Source organism: Punica granatum, chromosome 3, assembly GCF_007655135.1.
Source record: "Punica granatum isolate Tunisia-2019 chromosome 3, ASM765513v2, whole genome shotgun sequence".
Lineage (NCBI taxonomy): Eukaryota > Viridiplantae > Streptophyta > Magnoliopsida > Myrtales > Lythraceae > Punica > Punica granatum.
This window is the reverse complement of record NC_045129.1, coordinates 35,513,530-35,529,669: the sequence shown is the minus strand read 5'-3', so window position 1 is coordinate 35,529,669 and position 16,140 is coordinate 35,513,530. Positions and strand designations below refer to the sequence as shown.

The 16,140-nt window shown below is 42.4% G+C and overlaps 3 protein-coding genes and 1 non-coding gene across 5 annotated transcripts; 3 read left to right on the top strand and 1 right to left on the bottom strand.

Annotated features, from left to right (window-relative positions):
* Positions 1–72: 72 nt before the first annotated feature.
* On the top strand, positions 73–1,560 carry LOC116200584. The gene is made up of 3 exons (XM_031531418.1): positions 73–82; positions 1,014–1,126; positions 1,215–1,560. The coding sequence occupies exons 1-3, from the start codon at positions 73–75 to the stop codon at positions 1,320–1,322; spliced, it is 231 nt and encodes a 76-aa protein (XP_031387278.1). The 3' UTR covers positions 1,323–1,560.
* A 404-nt stretch (positions 1,561–1,964) lies between these two features.
* Positions 1,965–7,018, bottom strand: LOC116199375 (oxysterol-binding protein-related protein 1D). 2 transcript variants are annotated; one of them, XM_031529701.1, is made up of 8 exons: positions 6,112–7,018; positions 4,638–4,994; positions 4,348–4,435; positions 3,793–4,262; positions 3,296–3,451; positions 2,830–3,138; positions 2,345–2,689; positions 1,965–2,158 (listed from the first exon to the last, which is right to left on the bottom strand). In XM_031529701.1, exons 1-8 carry the CDS (start codon positions 6,580–6,582, stop codon positions 1,988–1,990), a joined length of 2,367 nt encoding a protein of 788 aa, XP_031385561.1. In that variant the 5' UTR covers positions 6,583–7,018; the 3' UTR covers positions 1,965–1,987. The 2 variants fall into 2 exon arrangements, with proteins under 2 accessions (XP_031385561.1, XP_031385562.1); XM_031529702.1 differs by lacking the exon at positions 6,112–7,018 and adding an exon at positions 5,361–5,501.
* Positions 7,019–8,886: 1,868 nt separating this feature from the next.
* On the top strand, positions 8,887–8,960 carry TRNAV-AAC. Its single transcript has one exon. It is a non-coding gene; the product is annotated as a tRNA-Val (tRNA).
* Positions 8,961–10,320: 1,360 nt separating this feature from the next.
* LOC116201030 (T-complex protein 1 subunit epsilon) lies at positions 10,321–14,115 on the top strand. The gene is made up of 9 exons (XM_031532096.1): positions 10,321–10,647; positions 11,239–11,557; positions 11,698–12,046; positions 12,311–12,443; positions 12,548–12,600; positions 12,760–12,862; positions 13,121–13,287; positions 13,371–13,484; positions 13,742–14,115. The coding sequence occupies exons 1-9, from the start codon at positions 10,449–10,451 to the stop codon at positions 13,910–13,912; spliced, it is 1,608 nt and encodes a 535-aa protein (XP_031387956.1). The 5' UTR covers positions 10,321–10,448; the 3' UTR covers positions 13,913–14,115.
* The last annotated feature ends 2,025 nt before the right edge of the window (positions 14,116–16,140 follow it).

Here is a 16,140-nt window from a genome sequence, read left to right as displayed (position 1 = left end):
GGATGTCACAGCTCGACGGAGTGACGAGGCCGAGTGAGGATTGGACCGGCCGCCGTCGATCGCGGGAGAGCGATGGTGAGAGGTTTGTCGGAGCTGAGAGGGGTTTGATTTTCGCTTCCGTTGACGCGTCCCTCTGGATCTGAGATAGCCGCAGAGAAACGCAACGCCTATCGAAAGCGGTAATGCTCGCTATGGAAGTCAAAAGACTGTAGAAGAAGAAGAAGATGATGATTATCAGTCAGCAATGCCGCCATGCAAGATGCAGTAGATCGCAGATGACAAAGGCAATGACGGGATGGGGATTATATAGAGGACGGTCTAGGGTTTGCGCGGAGGAGGGCGCAGGCCGTTCAACTCGTTGCGGGCCGGACCGGCCGAACTCCAAGCCCCCAGTGCTCAATACGAGACTGATCTTCGAGGCCCAAGCTAAGGCTAGCCCAAGAAAAAAGCGTCGCAAATTCGCAATGATCTTTGCATGCCTATACAACCATTCCCACGTGATTACGCGTTGATTAAACGTTTGCACGTTCGCTAGGTCACATTATACGTGATTTCTCAGCTTTTGCCAATAAAGTGTGGTAAAATGAAAGCACACCGATGACCGTCAAGCTAGTTTAGAACCCCGTGGTCAGAGAAGAGTCGATTCCTTATTCGTTAATAAAATTGAAGTATTTCTTTTCTCCCTTTCTCATTTGGACTATGATTCAACTTATTGACTGAAACTAATCCCGACCATCATCACAATGTCTTAGATGAGTTTCGAGCTCCTATGCCACATGTAAGCACAACCATGCGAAGGGCGGCATTTCTTTCCCAGTAGTTGTCAACTTGCAGGTGACGAAAAGCATTTCCATTTTTTTTTTTTCCCGCAACGCTGCAGCGCTTTTCTAGACTGATCTCCTGTGTTCTTTCGGCAAGCGTAAGGTTGTCATTATATATGGCGGTTATCAGTTAACCAACCGACAGCACAAGGATTCCTTTCCTATTTGTGTGAAGTGTCTTTCTTCCCTGAGGAAGTAGGTTGGTGAGAGTGGCATCATTCTTTGGGATGACAATTGGGGCCTTCGTTTTCTGGCAGTTCATGGACAGAGTCCATTCGTGGATCGCCCTCCATCAAGACGAGAAGGTAAGTCCCGCTCCTTCCTCTCATCTCTCTTTCTTTCCCGGAGTTCCTCTTGTTAGTTCCTTTTGTTTACCGACCCGAGTAATCGCAGATCGAGAGGTTGGAGAAGGAAGCGGAGATAAGGCGAGTCCGGGAAGAGCTTATCCAGCAGCTGCAGCAGAAGCAGACCAACTCCAGCCACACGGATCCGTTGGCATGACCCTCTCCCATTCTCCACAGTTAATTTCCTCTTAGAAAAACTCCACAACTATGAAACATTCATGTAATTCAATGGAAAGATGTTAATTGGCTTTGCTTCAAAGTAGAAATAGATGTAAGGATTTTATCGTTCACCTGTATCTGCTCAGTCCTAGAGACAGTCCGTCAAATACGGAATACCTGTTACAGAGGCTTAGCAATCATCCCGAATCGAATAAAACTGTCGGAATAATTTTCAAGTGCGACAACGTTAACTTTCTTAACCTCAGATCAGATGACTTAGGCGCTGGGCTCAAAGTTCCCAGGTTGCAGAAGAGGATAGGTAGGGGAGGCAGAGTTTGAAAAGGAAGAGGTATGACATTGACAATGACATTACCCAGAACCCGAAGTTCTTCTAATGAAAGTGATCTACAATAGATACGGATATCCACGCTACAACTTACAACTGTGCATCTTCTCTGTACCAAAATGAAAATGAAAAAAGGGCCGCCTCCGAGTTCGGGATCACAAATAAACACAAACATGGGGGGGGTGGTGGGGGGGGGGGGGGGGGGGGGGGGGGGGGGGGGGGGGGGTGTGGGGGCGGGAGGGACGAGGAAAAATAGAACTAGAGGAGCTGTGGAAACACGATGCAACCAAGAAAGAAAGCAAACCAAACGAGAGAGCTCATTCTTCAACTGAACAAGATGGATCAACATTCTGCCCAAATATGTCAGGAATACCGTCCCAGTTTTTTTGCTCTCTAGCTTCCCAATAACCGCCAGTATAACGATAACAACCATCTTCGTCCTTCTGAAACCATCGGGGCTGCCAACCTCTCTCCTGCAACTTTCTTGCCTGCATCATCACATAAAGTGGCATCAAAGGGTAATTCAGGGTGTGCCCCTTTGCTGCATATTATATTTAAGAGAAAAGAGAGTGCATTTCCAGTTTATAAAGTGTTGTTCTTGCTGGAAATCTCCAGGTTACCGATAATTTGGTGCAGATTCTGATTAGAAAAGTTAAGGTTGTGCAGATAATTACTTGTCTTTGTAGCTGTTCCAGTCTCAACTTCTCAGCATTTGCCAGCTCATATTCTCCATTTTCCAAGTGCCTCTGATCCGGTCTCAGCCTTGAGTCAGTTGGTGGCAGTTTATCCAACAACCCTGGTGTAATTTCATTCAAGGATATTGCAAAAGAAGATAGATTATATCTCGTCTTTGTAGCATACTTGTCTCTCTCCCACAACAATACAGCTTCTGTCATTGGATCATAGCCCTTGGGCTTCGTAGTTGGATCTCCCAGTACATAGTACATTGCCTCGTCCCACTTTCCTACCAACATTGCAACCTTTTCACCAGTTCTATTGTCTTGTACAAATCCATGGACCTGAAATTCCATGCAAACAAGTAAGCTCTGCAGATTTCAAAAAGTTTGAGTTCGAGCCCAAATCATGAGGTGGTTGATATAATCTATTCGATGAATATCACCTTCTCCACTAATGATACTACGAAAACAGCAGTAATTACCTGATGAGGATTTCTGTCTATGATAGACTGCTCCTTGAACTTGAGCTTGCACGAATAGTTGCCACTACCTCTGATGCGCATTGTACCATAATGATCACAATAGATCTTTCCTAGTATGATGTTGTAGATAGAAGTTGTGACCTTGCTCCACTGAAATGTCTCCCCATCCTCGAATTGCAGTGTGAGGACACCCACAGGATCGAGCTGAATAGAACGACCCCAAAACTTGCCTTTGAGATTTGAATCCGCCCAAAATTTCCAGCCTCTTCCTTCGCAGTGACATGCAACTACCATTGGGTGGTGACTAACCTGGAATTTATCCACTTGTTAGACAGTTACTCCACTGAAACGATATCATGTGTGAAGTCGCCCAAGAAGGCAACTAAGTTCTTTGCGAAGCATGTAAATAGCCGGACCCAACTAAAAGGTCAAATGGAGAAAATAAGCAAGAGCATAGAAGCTATACTTTCTCAGAGAAAAAGCGGAGTCCTTTATCTGGGTAGTCGGCTTCGTAAGTCTCCCCAAGGAGTGGATTGAATGGTTTGCACTGCCGCCCTTCAGTTGATGCATAGCCGGACACAGCAAAAGCTGCAACATTTAATATTCTCATCAACTCGTTTCCCTGCACGAGATGAATATTTGAGAGTTATGGTATGTAGAAGAAATTAGATATTCCTCCAGTTCCAACAAGAGCAAAGGAATTTCTAAACAGGATTTTGAGCCAAAAAGGGAGTACTTAATGGCACAAGATGTTTAGTGGACAGTACTGATTCCATCTAATGGTATGAAATGTTTAGTAGATACATGCATCAAAAAAGAAAACATCTTCGATCAAACAAGATCTCTGATTACCGATAAAGGCGAAGTTTCAGTATATCAAGAATTATCAAACTAAAGCCAATTGATCAAGCAGCCGGATCAAAGGCATAGCTCATACAGTGCACAGCTGGACAAAAGGTATACCTGTTTTCCCCATTCCAGAGCTCGATCCACCAAGTGAGAGTACTCCAGATCTTCGAAGCACTTCTGCAACGAGGAGAGCGGTTCATTAAAGTAAACAGGAAGACAAACTCCCGACAGATCCTTTCCGATATTGTCCTTAATGATCGACCACAAACCAACAGGCTTCTCTTTCTCCTTTGGATCGGGCAGGTTGTCCCTTCTCTTTACATATGGATATTCAACCGCCTTTATTTCTCTGTCAATTCCACGGATATGATCAGAAAAGAAACCATCCCTATCAGATATGCAGGCACTGCCCATGTTTTCCCTACACCTATAGGAAGCACTTCTCAGAGCATCTGCGGACAAAAAATCATTTGTGTCGAAATACATCCCATCTTCTTCATCTGTTTCGACATCACCTCCATCTCGACTTTCATTATCCATCTCAGATTCACTTCCAGAGCCCTCGGACATGACAGAATAGAAATCTGAAAGTCCAGAACGTCATGAAATAAGTGAGCTGTAATAATCTGAAGAGTATGAACACAGCAGCAGACTAAACGTATAACTAACCACTAAATCTTCTATTTCCATGTCCACAGAATGAATCGCGCTCCTTTGTTTCATCCACTACAGTGGTTTCCAGCTCTATCTTCTCAGCCTGCATAAACAGAATATGATCCATTTGAAGTAGCCAAGTCTACCAACAGAGGACAACAGCAAATCCATGTCAAAGGATAAGAATGGGAATTGGAACTCAAGCAATGAACTAAAAAACCTCAGCAGTAACTGCCCTCTGCATGAAAATATAATTAGGAAAGCAATTTCAACAGTCAATCAAATCTAAGAATGACGACTAGTACCTCCAGTTGTCTCAGTGAGTCCAACAACATAACATGTTTTCGCTGAAGCACCTTCAATTGGTTTTGCAGTTCAGAAAGTTCTGAAAGCATAAGAGACTCACAATCTCTAATGACAGCTTCAGTGACACCATCCTGCAGCAGCCGCGACCGAAGCTTTTCAGTTGAAACAATAACATCATCAGAAGGTGCGAAGTCATTGCTCGACAGCACTCTAGGATATTGATCTTTCGCTGCCAGAAGCGCGTCAACCCATGCAGTTCTGTCTTCTCGAGATACGCAGCGCAGGTGGAGAGTTTTTGTGCCAGTGAATATCGACAGCCTTTTATCATCTGACCTACTAGCACGAATGGATGAAACCTGCAACCCATAATAGTGGGGCATTAAGTACAAAAGAAAACCACAAAAATATGCCATGAAAACAGATTTAAGGGGCGAAGTCATGCTCTGAGGATGACTAGCCATCAGCATCCTTCGGGAGAACCAAGAAAAACCTCGTTATCCTCTGATTCTAATAGTTTATTTGCTCACTGAAACTTATTGTTCACCATCATCCAACCCCGAATTAGATCTCAACCATGAATTCAATAGCGTACAATCATCAGATCTAGATAAATAAATTCCATCCCGAGCTTCCATCCTTCACAAATTACTTTTTCAAGGAGAGATCCTACATAAGGAAAACATGGTAAATAATTTTTTTTAGATGGAACACTGTTGATATACCATACTACCATCGATCGCATTTCATTTCGTAGAACAATCCTAAGGAGCTTCTTTTTTTTTTTTTTTTCCACCGCAAGGGGCTAGCTCATGACAACTTTTGGGTCTTTAAATTTAAAAGCAGGGTTTACAATCTTTCTCAAGATTTCTCCTGTACTATGATATATATACAATGATTATCACGGATCTCACTGGCTCCAGATCGGCCACAGCCTGAATCTAACATTCCATATCTTCTCTTCGTCGCCCCTATACTACACAGAAAATATTCAAAACATCGGAGACTAGTAGGTTGCTTATGATCAGTCGCTTCGCTTAAAAACACAATGCACCCAACAAATGACAACGAAGGTATGTCCTATAGCTCAACAACGAAGCCACGAAACTAGCTCCTACGAGCTCTCCAACCATACATCGGGTTAATAGCAGCGGAACAAGAACGCTATGGAAAGATATCAAAGCAGGAACACATCACTCAAAAGGGTATTCCCAAAAGGGTATCCGTACCGTTTCTGTTTTCTATTATGGCATAAAAGAAGGAAGATCAAAGAGTAGTCTTTCCCCATTAAAATAAGCCAATGGAGAGTTCCACTCTCTATTTCCAGAGGACTTTTTTCCCTTTGCCACTTGGTATGGTTATCTTAAAAACAGCCTAAAAGTAAACTCGAATCAGACAAAACATATGACAAGAGAAACCTAATCCAAATCCGAATTAATGAAAAAATTAACGAAGATCAATTATCTGGTGATGAACCTTTAAGTGAACTTCACCGAATGGCCTGCACTGCTTCCTGCCATTGATCCTCCAGCTCGCCTTCCTCACGAACTTGAGCGACTCCTCTCCGATGACCCTGACGCTCTTCTCCGCCGCGGGGCTCATCACGATCTTGTCCGGCCCGTGAACTTTGTAGTAGGACAGCACCCCGTCTTCGAGCACGAACCACCTCGCGCGCCATCCCTTCCCGTAATTCACCCACTTGTACAGAATCCCTCCCAGACTGCCGCCGCTCCCGCCAAAAACCTTGGAGTCCCTGCCGCCCTCTCCGGCTGCTTCCTCGCTCCGAGCAGCCGCCGCGGGCCTATCGAGGTCGGCCCCCACCGACGGAACCTGAGCTCCGTAGCTGAGCTTCGAGCTGGAGTTGACCGTCCTGACTGCCGGATCGACGGCGACCTGGCTCCTCTCGCGGTCGATCGAGACAGGAGCAATGCAGCACAGTGGGTTCATCCTCTATGCCAGCATTCACCGCGGATCGGTGGAGGATAGCTGTACCAGCTGGGATCGAGTCCGGATTCGGAGGAATGCGGGACCCGATCGGAGCAGGAGCAGGAGTTCGAGAAATGACATAAGATCCGAGATGAACGAGAGAGATGATAGGACAGGGCTTCGTTAATGGAGGAGGAGGTGAATGGAGTTAGTGCCTGCGCAGTGTAGATGCAGATCTAATTAATTGCAGTGGACAGTGGGAGCAGCAGTCGGCAGAGGCTGCAGCAGTAATGGCAGCAGCAGAGTGGAGGGAGGGACGAGGCGAGAGGAGCGTAGCTCAGGAGGAGCAGCAGCAGGCAGGCAGGAGGACAACGACGACGAGGAGGAAAGCTAAGTGAAAGCAGGAGCAGGCCATTAATGGAGGATTAATGCCACTCCTCCATCATTTCTTTTCTCTCACTTTTTTTTTTAATAAAACAAAATTGTGAGACATACTGCTCTGTAATTTCGGAATGAAATCCATCCACATTTTAATGAGACCGCGGATATTCCCAATTGATATTAATCTCATTCGAGCGTCATCTTAAATAAAGCTCGTTCAATAAAGCTCGTTCAATTTGTCGTTGACCCACTCATCGTGCTATTTGCGATATGTATTTTGTTGGTTCCGTTTGTTGTGTTTTGGGCTCTGGTCTGAGTAGTGGTAATGGTAATGATTGTGAAGAGACCGCTAACAATGAGCAGACTGGCGAGTGTTTTAAGTGGACGGTCCAAAAACGTAGACTTTGCCCCCCCCCTCCTTCATTACAAAAATCTAATTGAGGTCAATGTGATCAACCCAAAAAAAAAAAAAAACACTAAGGTTGATCGAGCGATTGATGACTATAACACTGTTGATTTACGACAACATTTTCGGCGTAGATCAACGAGTCAGTGACTACCACAAATTTGTTATCGAGGAGGAATTAATTCAACAATGATTTCAAAATCATCTCTCGGATTGCAGAAATAATCTTTCAAGTTGGTGCATATGCTATTTGGCCGGGCATAAATTGCCTGATGTTCCGCTGGGAATACTTATCGAAAACCAAATCTACTTTCATATTCTAAAATTGCTAACACTGAGCATACTTCAATCCCATGAGAATGCAGAGTGCATGCCTGTGATGATCATTGGAATCTCAATGAAACATTTCACGATTCAGCTGCAAGACAGTTCATGGGATCGTCGGACTGTTATATCGGTGTGGGACTTGCGCCAAGCTGCTAGTCTAACGGCCTCGGGGGCTCCCTGGACAGTTCGACTATTGGACCGGATACTTCCCCGATCTCGATTCTTCCGGTTTAGAAGGACGTTGAACGGACTAGTACCCAAAAAGATATAAAGGAAAAAAAAAAAAAAGGATCGGACTGAGACATGTATCTTTCCTCACAAGCCCAGAGCCACTGTCTGTGCGCGGGCCAACACGGTCGGGGTGAAATGACCCCGCAGGCCCCGTCATTGAGGTGCTAAAAAGGGGTATTTCGGGAATTTCACGGGCGTGAAAGCGATCAGTGAAGTGGAGACGGGCGGGTTTTGCTCGGAGTAGTGTGGGATAATCGACAGGCAAAGTTCTACCATGAAAATGGAGCCTCTTTTTCATTTTTAATCTTTTATTTTTTATTTTTATAAATATTTTTTTGGTGGAAATCAAAATGGACTTAACTTAAACGTGGCCAAAATCAGTCTTCACTTCTATCAATATCAGTAGTTTTTTTTTGCGATTTTCTTATTTATTTTTGAAGCCTTTATAATATTAGGACTAAGTTGGAATGAGAATAACTCAAAGAAGTGGCATATTACCAAATATTCGATCCCCTATTTAATTCGCCCTTCATTTACCCAGTCATAAAGAGAGGAGAAAAAAAAAAAGGAAAAAAAAAAGTGCTCTTCATCGATGTCTCTTTCGCTCAAATCCACGTCTCATGATAGACACTAATTTATCGAATATTTAACAAATTCTACTTCTAAGTAGGGCCACTTCATAAGACTTCCGTCTAATAAGTGGCGTGATATGACTCAGGTGTTGGTCCTCAAATTAAAGACAAGTATTAAATCTCGATAACGTCAGGATTAAATCGATGGATCTCCATTTGCAGCCAGGCGCACGACGTCAATACGAAGCGAATCTTATCCTCACTCGACCCGCAATCTAATTTAAATTTTGTTTCCATTGGTGGAGCGTGCACTGTTAATATTTATTGGACATACCACTAATACATACCAACTTAACCAGAGGTCCCCCTTACACATTGGTATTTAATCCAAAACAGCAAAGCAAATGAGGTGTCGTGGTGTAGTTGGTTATCACGTCAGTCTAACACACTGAAGGTCTCCGGTTCAAGTCCGGGCGACGCCATTGTTTTATTTATTTCGATAAATAATTTTTTGATCCGAATTGTCAAAATTAAAATCTCTCTTTATTAGTGCAGTGGCCCATTTTGCTTTGTGGGCTCAAGCCCAAATACCTTTCTTTATGTAACTTCTTCTTGAGCAACCCTTACTAGCACAAGTACCTTTCATTTCCTCCCGATGATTATCTTGTGTCAATTGATTTGCGAATGGTATCGGCTCGTTACTCCGTGGATATATGGTTGAGGCTTTCATATGCCATCCTTGCATAATACAATCTCTTTGACGCACATTATGAAAGGTTGGGCAAGCGTGCCAACAAGATGCTCGCCAGTACAATGAAGACTAGAGCTAGTCTCGAGTTAGAGCATTTAAAAAAGGATGCCATGAAATTTGGCATGTGAATTCATTATATGATCATTTTATGTAAGAACAATGTAATGGATAGAGTACCATCCTGTACAAGTCACGCATTTATAAAATGGAGAAGTACGAGTGCACGTGGGGAAGAACAAGATATTCATCGATCGGTTGCCGCAATTACCTATAATCTTTGAAAATTCCCTATCGGAAAGATTAAAAAGAAGAAATATCGCCAAAATTGCCGTGAGTGAGATCATTTTCTTGCTCTTGCAGGCGATCATCGCCGAGAGAATTTATAATAGATACCCGATAGCAGTAATGACCGTTACGATTATAGGGACATCAAGTGTTGTGGCAGCACTCGGTCCGGGAGCCGGTGCTGGCAATTGTCTTGAGGAGGAAGAGAAAGTTCCGGCTGCAATAGGACCACCAGTGGCTGTGGCATCGGCTTGAATCGATCCCCTTGGGGAAGGAGAATCATTGTTGACATCGCCGATCACCCCACTAGAAGCATGAGACGATGCACCGAGGGAAGCCTCGGTTGTAGCCGCTGAAGCCATGTTAACAACAATAAGAGTAAAAACGAAGGTAAGAATCAGATCGCGAAGTGTCATATTTAGATAAATTTATTTTCTAGAACCTGGAGACTTCAAGAAATATCTATTCGAACAAGTATGTTCGGGTTTCTGAGCGGAACACTTGCTGCACTTGGAGGGGCCGGGGACTCAATTTAAAGAGAGCTACAAGGTCCAATGTGAGGTTTGGCGATTCTAAGACGCACGAAATCAAAGTGGCTTTCCGTTTTCCGAGGAAAGCCATAGCTTGGTGGGGGTTGGTATCTTTTCTTAGGCTAATTTTAGCCGAGCATACTTTGAGCCGTAACTCGGCCCATAGATCAAGCCCAATATCTCATGAGCCCACCCTCCAGGGAAATGGTCAGGCCCATCCGTCGGCCCAATAACCAGACCGCGCGTCTCGTTAGGGCTTTTTCCACGCTCAGAACCCTTCTTGTTGCCTTCTACGCTCTTCTCCACTTCTCCATTTTCCGCCATAGCCAATCTCGACCTACAGAAGAAGAGGAAGAAGCTGACAGCAGAGACGGAGACGGGGAGGGTGTGGAAGCGGGAGAGGAATGGCGTTGGCGTTCGATGAGTTCGGGCGGCCGTTCATTATACTGAAGGAGCAGGATCAGAAGACTCGACTGAGGGGCCTCGAGGCTCAGAAGGCCAACATTTCCGCCGGGAAGGCCGTCGCCCGCATACTTCGGACCTCTCTCGGACCTAAGGGCATGGACAAGATGCTCCAGAGCCCCGACGGCGACGTCACCATCAGTGAGTTCCCCTTCGCTTTAGCTTACAGTGCTGCAGTGACTGTCGTTGTTTCTTCGAGAGGTATAAGTAGGTTTTGGAGCTATCTATGTCTTTTTCATTGTGGATCTATGATGTCTGTTTGGGTAATCAAACTAGTGTTTTTTCTCACAAGTTGATATCGAGCTTAAATGGAAAGAAGTTGGTGACTTGAGCTTAGAGAAGCTCTTCGCAGTAGCTCGTTTTGGTCGCGCTCTTTTGATCCGCACTTATTGACATTAGCGGGAGGCTTTTCTTACGTCTGTGAATGCACTCCCGACATGAATTGCTTTAGCTGCTACTGCTTGGTAAGCTTACTGTTTGCAGATGGATGTGCACGATTCTCGTCTAGAGTCTTGTCCGCGGTTCAGTAAAATGCTGCACACTGGTACTTGAAAGTGCCTGCAGTTCATCAGTTGTTTGCCTGATTTGATTGTCCCAAAAGGGTAGGAGAAAGCGATAGACATCGCTTGCTGGGTTTATAATGCTGATACAGTGGATTGGTTATAGAAGTTATATAGCAAGATTTATTTCTGCCAATGTTCTCATCTCACTGTTTTCCTTTTATGTTGTCAGCAAATGATGGTGCAACAATTCTGGAACAGATGGATGTAGACAATCAGATTGCAAAACTCATGGTTGAGCTCTCACGGAGTCAGGATTATGAAATTGGTGATGGTACAACTGGGGTGGTTGTCATGGCCGGTTCACTTCTGGAGCAAGCTGAGAAGTTATTAGAGCGTGGTATTCACCCCATTCGTATTGCAGAAGGATATGAATTGGCTTGTAGGATAGCTGTTGAACATTTGGAGCGAATAGCTCAGAAGTTTGAATTTGGAGTGCCAGACATGGAACCCCTGGTTCAAACTTGCATGACTACTCTGTCATCGAAGATGTGAGTCTGTCCTGTTCTCTGGTGCTTATCAATTTAATGTTGTCAGCTCGAGTTGCAAGAATTGTCCCATTTTTTGAATTATTTGTACTTTACTAGTTTGTGTTTTGTCATCTTTCTAAAACTTTGATATCATTTTTCAGTGTTAACCGGTGCAAGCGCGATCTGGCTGAGATTGCAGTTAAAGCAGTTCTCGCAGTGGCAGATTTGGAGAGGAAGGACGTGAATTTAGATTTAATTAAAGTGGAAGGAAAAGTAGGAGGGAAGCTGGAAGACACTGAGTTGATATATGGCATTGTTGTTGACAAGGACATGAGCCATCCACAGATGCCCAAGCGGATTGAAGATGCGAAGATTGCCATCCTCACCTGTCCCTTTGAGCCCCCTAAGCCAAAAACCAAGCATAAGGTTGATATTGATACTGTGGAGAAGTTTCAAACTTTGCGTCATCAGGAGCAGAAATACTTTGATGACATGGTTCAGAAATGCAAGGTAAGTGCATGATATTCCTAGTTTATGAGTCTTGTTTATATTTACATCTTGGACCAGCCCCAGGTTTCCTTCATTGAGGGACATGCTCTAGAATACTCATTTGAGCACTGTATAAAGTTTTCATGGTTTATCTTGTCAACTAACTTCATGACTTTGATGCTAATTAACTTTTTAGCTTGGAGATGCTTTTTTGTAGGCCATGTAATAGAAATGTGAACTACATTATCTGCGGGTAGTTGCTTTATCTATGTGTTTCTTATGCAGGATGTTGGTGCAACCTTGGTCATCTGTCAATGGGGATTTGATGATGAAGCAAATCATCTATTAATGCACAGGAATTTGCCTGCAGTTCGTTGGGTTGGTGGTGTAGAGTTGGAGCTGATAGCTATAGCCACTGGTAATTCAACTCTAAGAATGTGCTGTGAAGTGTTTGTATTTTAGGATAGCTCGATCTACTATTATTATTTTGCTGCATCTGCTGAAGCTGATATTGTCATTTAGGTGGGAGGATTGTGCCAAGATTCCAAGAGCTGACACCAGAAAAGCTAGGGAAGGTGTGTCTTATACATGGTTTTCTTTTTAACATATTTGTTGTATTAAATGCCTGGTGGGTATGATTACAATTGCTGGAGTATGTGCTCTCAAGTCTTACCATAGAGATGTTATTCAACGTTTATCGAATGAAATTGCTAACTGTTTCCCCTTTATTGTAGGCTGGACTTGTCCGGGAAAAATCTTTTGGTACAACAAAAGATAAAATGCTGTATATTGAGCACTGTGCAAATTCACGGGCTGTTACCATATTTATCCGTGGAGGTAATTTATCCTTGAGCTACATTCTTTTTTAACAATCAAGCTATTACTCTTTTTCTGGTGCATCTGATCTGAGCTTTAGCCTAGCATCATGATAAAGTCTTATCGGTTTTAAAGTTTTTGCTGAGTTAGATTATGCTCTTTTATAATTGCATTGTATAGACCTTATATATAATATAAAAGGGATTAATAAAAACATATCGATATAGTGAATAAAGGAACAGGTATTAGATGACGAGCACTAAATGCTTCTGGCATCAGGTAACAAAATGATGATAGAGGAGACAAAGCGCAGCATCCACGATGCACTGTGTGTGGCTCGGAACCTCATCCGCAACAACTCTATTGTGTATGGTGGTGGCTCTTCTGAAATTGCATGCTCAATTGCTGTTGAAGCGGCTGCTGATAGATATCCTGGTGTCGAACAGGTAATGATATCCCTTTCCTATGTGGGGCTAAATTACAGCATTTAATCTTTATATAATGTTATGCTTCTATGCTACTTCAACAGTATGCTATCAGGGGATTTGCTGATGCCCTGGATGCAGTTCCCATGGCACTTGCCGAGAATAGTGGCCTGCAACCTATTGAGATACTATCTGCTGTTAAATCTCAGCAAATTAAGGTCTGGGCATTTCTATCCCTTTGTCGCCTGCCTAGATTTTCTTTCATGGTTATAACATAAAAATTTCCTTCAGCTTTTGCTGGTCAACCTGCAACTATTAAATGCAATTGGTCGGTCTAGGGAAAGCCTTTTCATATCGGGTCTAGTCTTGATTTCGTTTCTCCTGCAAAAAGATTTAAACTGTTTTCCTTGGGTGAGTAGGCCATTCAAATTGTTAATGAGTGATCTTTAACTTTTCATTTAAACTGATAATACAGGAAAACAACCCGTTCTGTGGAATTGACTGCAACGATGTTGGCACGAATGACATGCGTGAGCAGAATGTGTTTGAGAGCCTGATAGGGAAGCAGCAGCAGATCTTGTTGGCAACCCAAGTTGTGAAAATGATCCTGAAGATTGATGATGTCATTTCCCCTTCTGATTACTAATTTTCCAGGTAGATCATCGTGCTTCTCCCTCCAAGACTGAATCCAAGCTGCTAAAGTTTACTGGCTCTGATATGTCCCCTAGTCATTGCATATCTTGTGTGTGACCTCTTGAAATTGGCAATGTTATAAATTTTGAATTGGATTTGATCGAACACGCTCTCTGATTTTCACTTCATGAAATGAGATGGTTTTTATTCCTATACTATCGACATCTTTCATCACGGGAAGAACACGTCTCGTCCATTCATAATATGAAATATCCTCTAACGCAACCTAGAACATGTACGATAATGACTGCAAAGCACATTAGACTCCTTTTTAGGTATCCATTTATTCTTCCTTTTTGCTATGTTTGATACGAGGAACGGAGAACTTTTTAGATGGAGTCATATAAGAGCACGACATCATCTTGTGCCGAGATCACATTCCGTTTCTTTTAGACGAAGATTCCAAATTATCTCATTAGAAGGCCTGTCGTGATATCTCCGTTGGCTCAGGTTAATAATACAATAGGAGCTTGAGTTTTAAGTTTCAATGGTCTTTATTGAGTGCCTAGAAATGACAGATTACTTGCAGTCGATAGAAACACTCTTTCTTGCATTAGCGTTTTCATAATCCACTTAGTTATTATACCTGCGCTTCGTCGCGGGTCCAAAAGTTGTCTCAAATTATTTGTTAGATACATATTATGAAGAAATTATTATTTTTTATATCCACCTATTTATTAATGATATAATATCTTGAGATGATAGGTTTGGAATGTTCACGGGTCCGTGAAGAATGAGCTCCTTGTTATAAAATAACTATCATTATTATCTTTAGTTGGTCTTATTATATGAATTCAAATGCTCGAAACAATCAAATATGGAAAACGATCGATGGATTATAATATGGTGATAATATTTTAATTGCATCGACTTGCACTTTGCTGTCGGTCCATTTTTCGTGCAGCTAGGAAGATTTTACAAATCAGATGACGCTGTAATTCTTTTTATGATATAAACACCTATGTATATCTAGACAATCTGTCTCTCTTTTTTCGATATCGTATTCCATTATAAAGATACATAATTTTATGTATAATTCTATATACAATAAATAAGGACAACATATTATTAAATATATTATACAATAATGTTCTTATGGTTGATAGAAAAATCAAATATTAGATCACATAAATTCGATAAATTAGGTGGATCTTTTAGAAGCACATATTCCTTCGGGGGAGCGATTGGGGCGTGGACTCTTTAAATGTGTTGTTTTTGCATAGGATTGTAATTTATAAAAATTTTCAGATATACTAACGTCATGATGTTTGTGTCATTTAACGCAACGGGTTAGTCGAGATACTTGCTAGCTTGCTGGGTCGGGTTTAAAAACACTGAACAAAAGGGACACACAGAAAAATGAAAATAAAGGGGAAAAAAAACTCAAAGAGAGAGGGTAGGTTTTCCACACACGACTTAAAATTTGAAAAAGAAAAAGTTAGATACATCCCAATTTGTTTATCTAGCATTTTCGATACGAATTTTTTTAAAAATTTTCTAGATGAAAAGTTATGAATTTTTTTTTTTGGAAATAATTGATTCAACCAGAATGACTCGTTTATCTCGAGGTGTCAACCGGATTATTTGGTATCTTGTTCGACTCTGATTTAGAATACTAACGAAGGGGTTAAAAAATGTGAACATTAAAAAATGGGAACTAAAAAAAAACTAGAGTAGCCGCGAGAGCAACGAATACTCTAGGCAAACGGATTCATCAAATTACTTGATACCTTATTTGAGTCGGATTTAACAAAGAGTAAAAATTTTAAAAAGTAAACTATAATTTTTAAAAAACTGAAATTAAAAAAAATAAAAATAAAGAAAAGGCTTGAGTGGGAAGGATCCCCACTCGCCGGATAGTCCCAAAATGAGACGTGAAATCACATCTTGGTTAAACGGATTGGGTAATTTTCTCCCTTGGCTTTTATTTACGGATTCGGGTGCGGCGGCGGTCATGTTTCCAATAATTCCGGGCTCTTGGTAGGAAAGGTTAAAGAAAAGATGTTGACATAGGGAGCATTCTTAGCGTGAAAGTTGCGGTGTCCCAAAAGATAGACTATTGTTATTAAGCAGTCCCTGTCGAGAGATTCCTGCCGTAAGAGGACACTGTTAAGAAACCTCCCAAGCTCCAACCTGGCCTTCAAATTTTCTGGCCCCGACCGAAGAATAGTTAACGGTCCA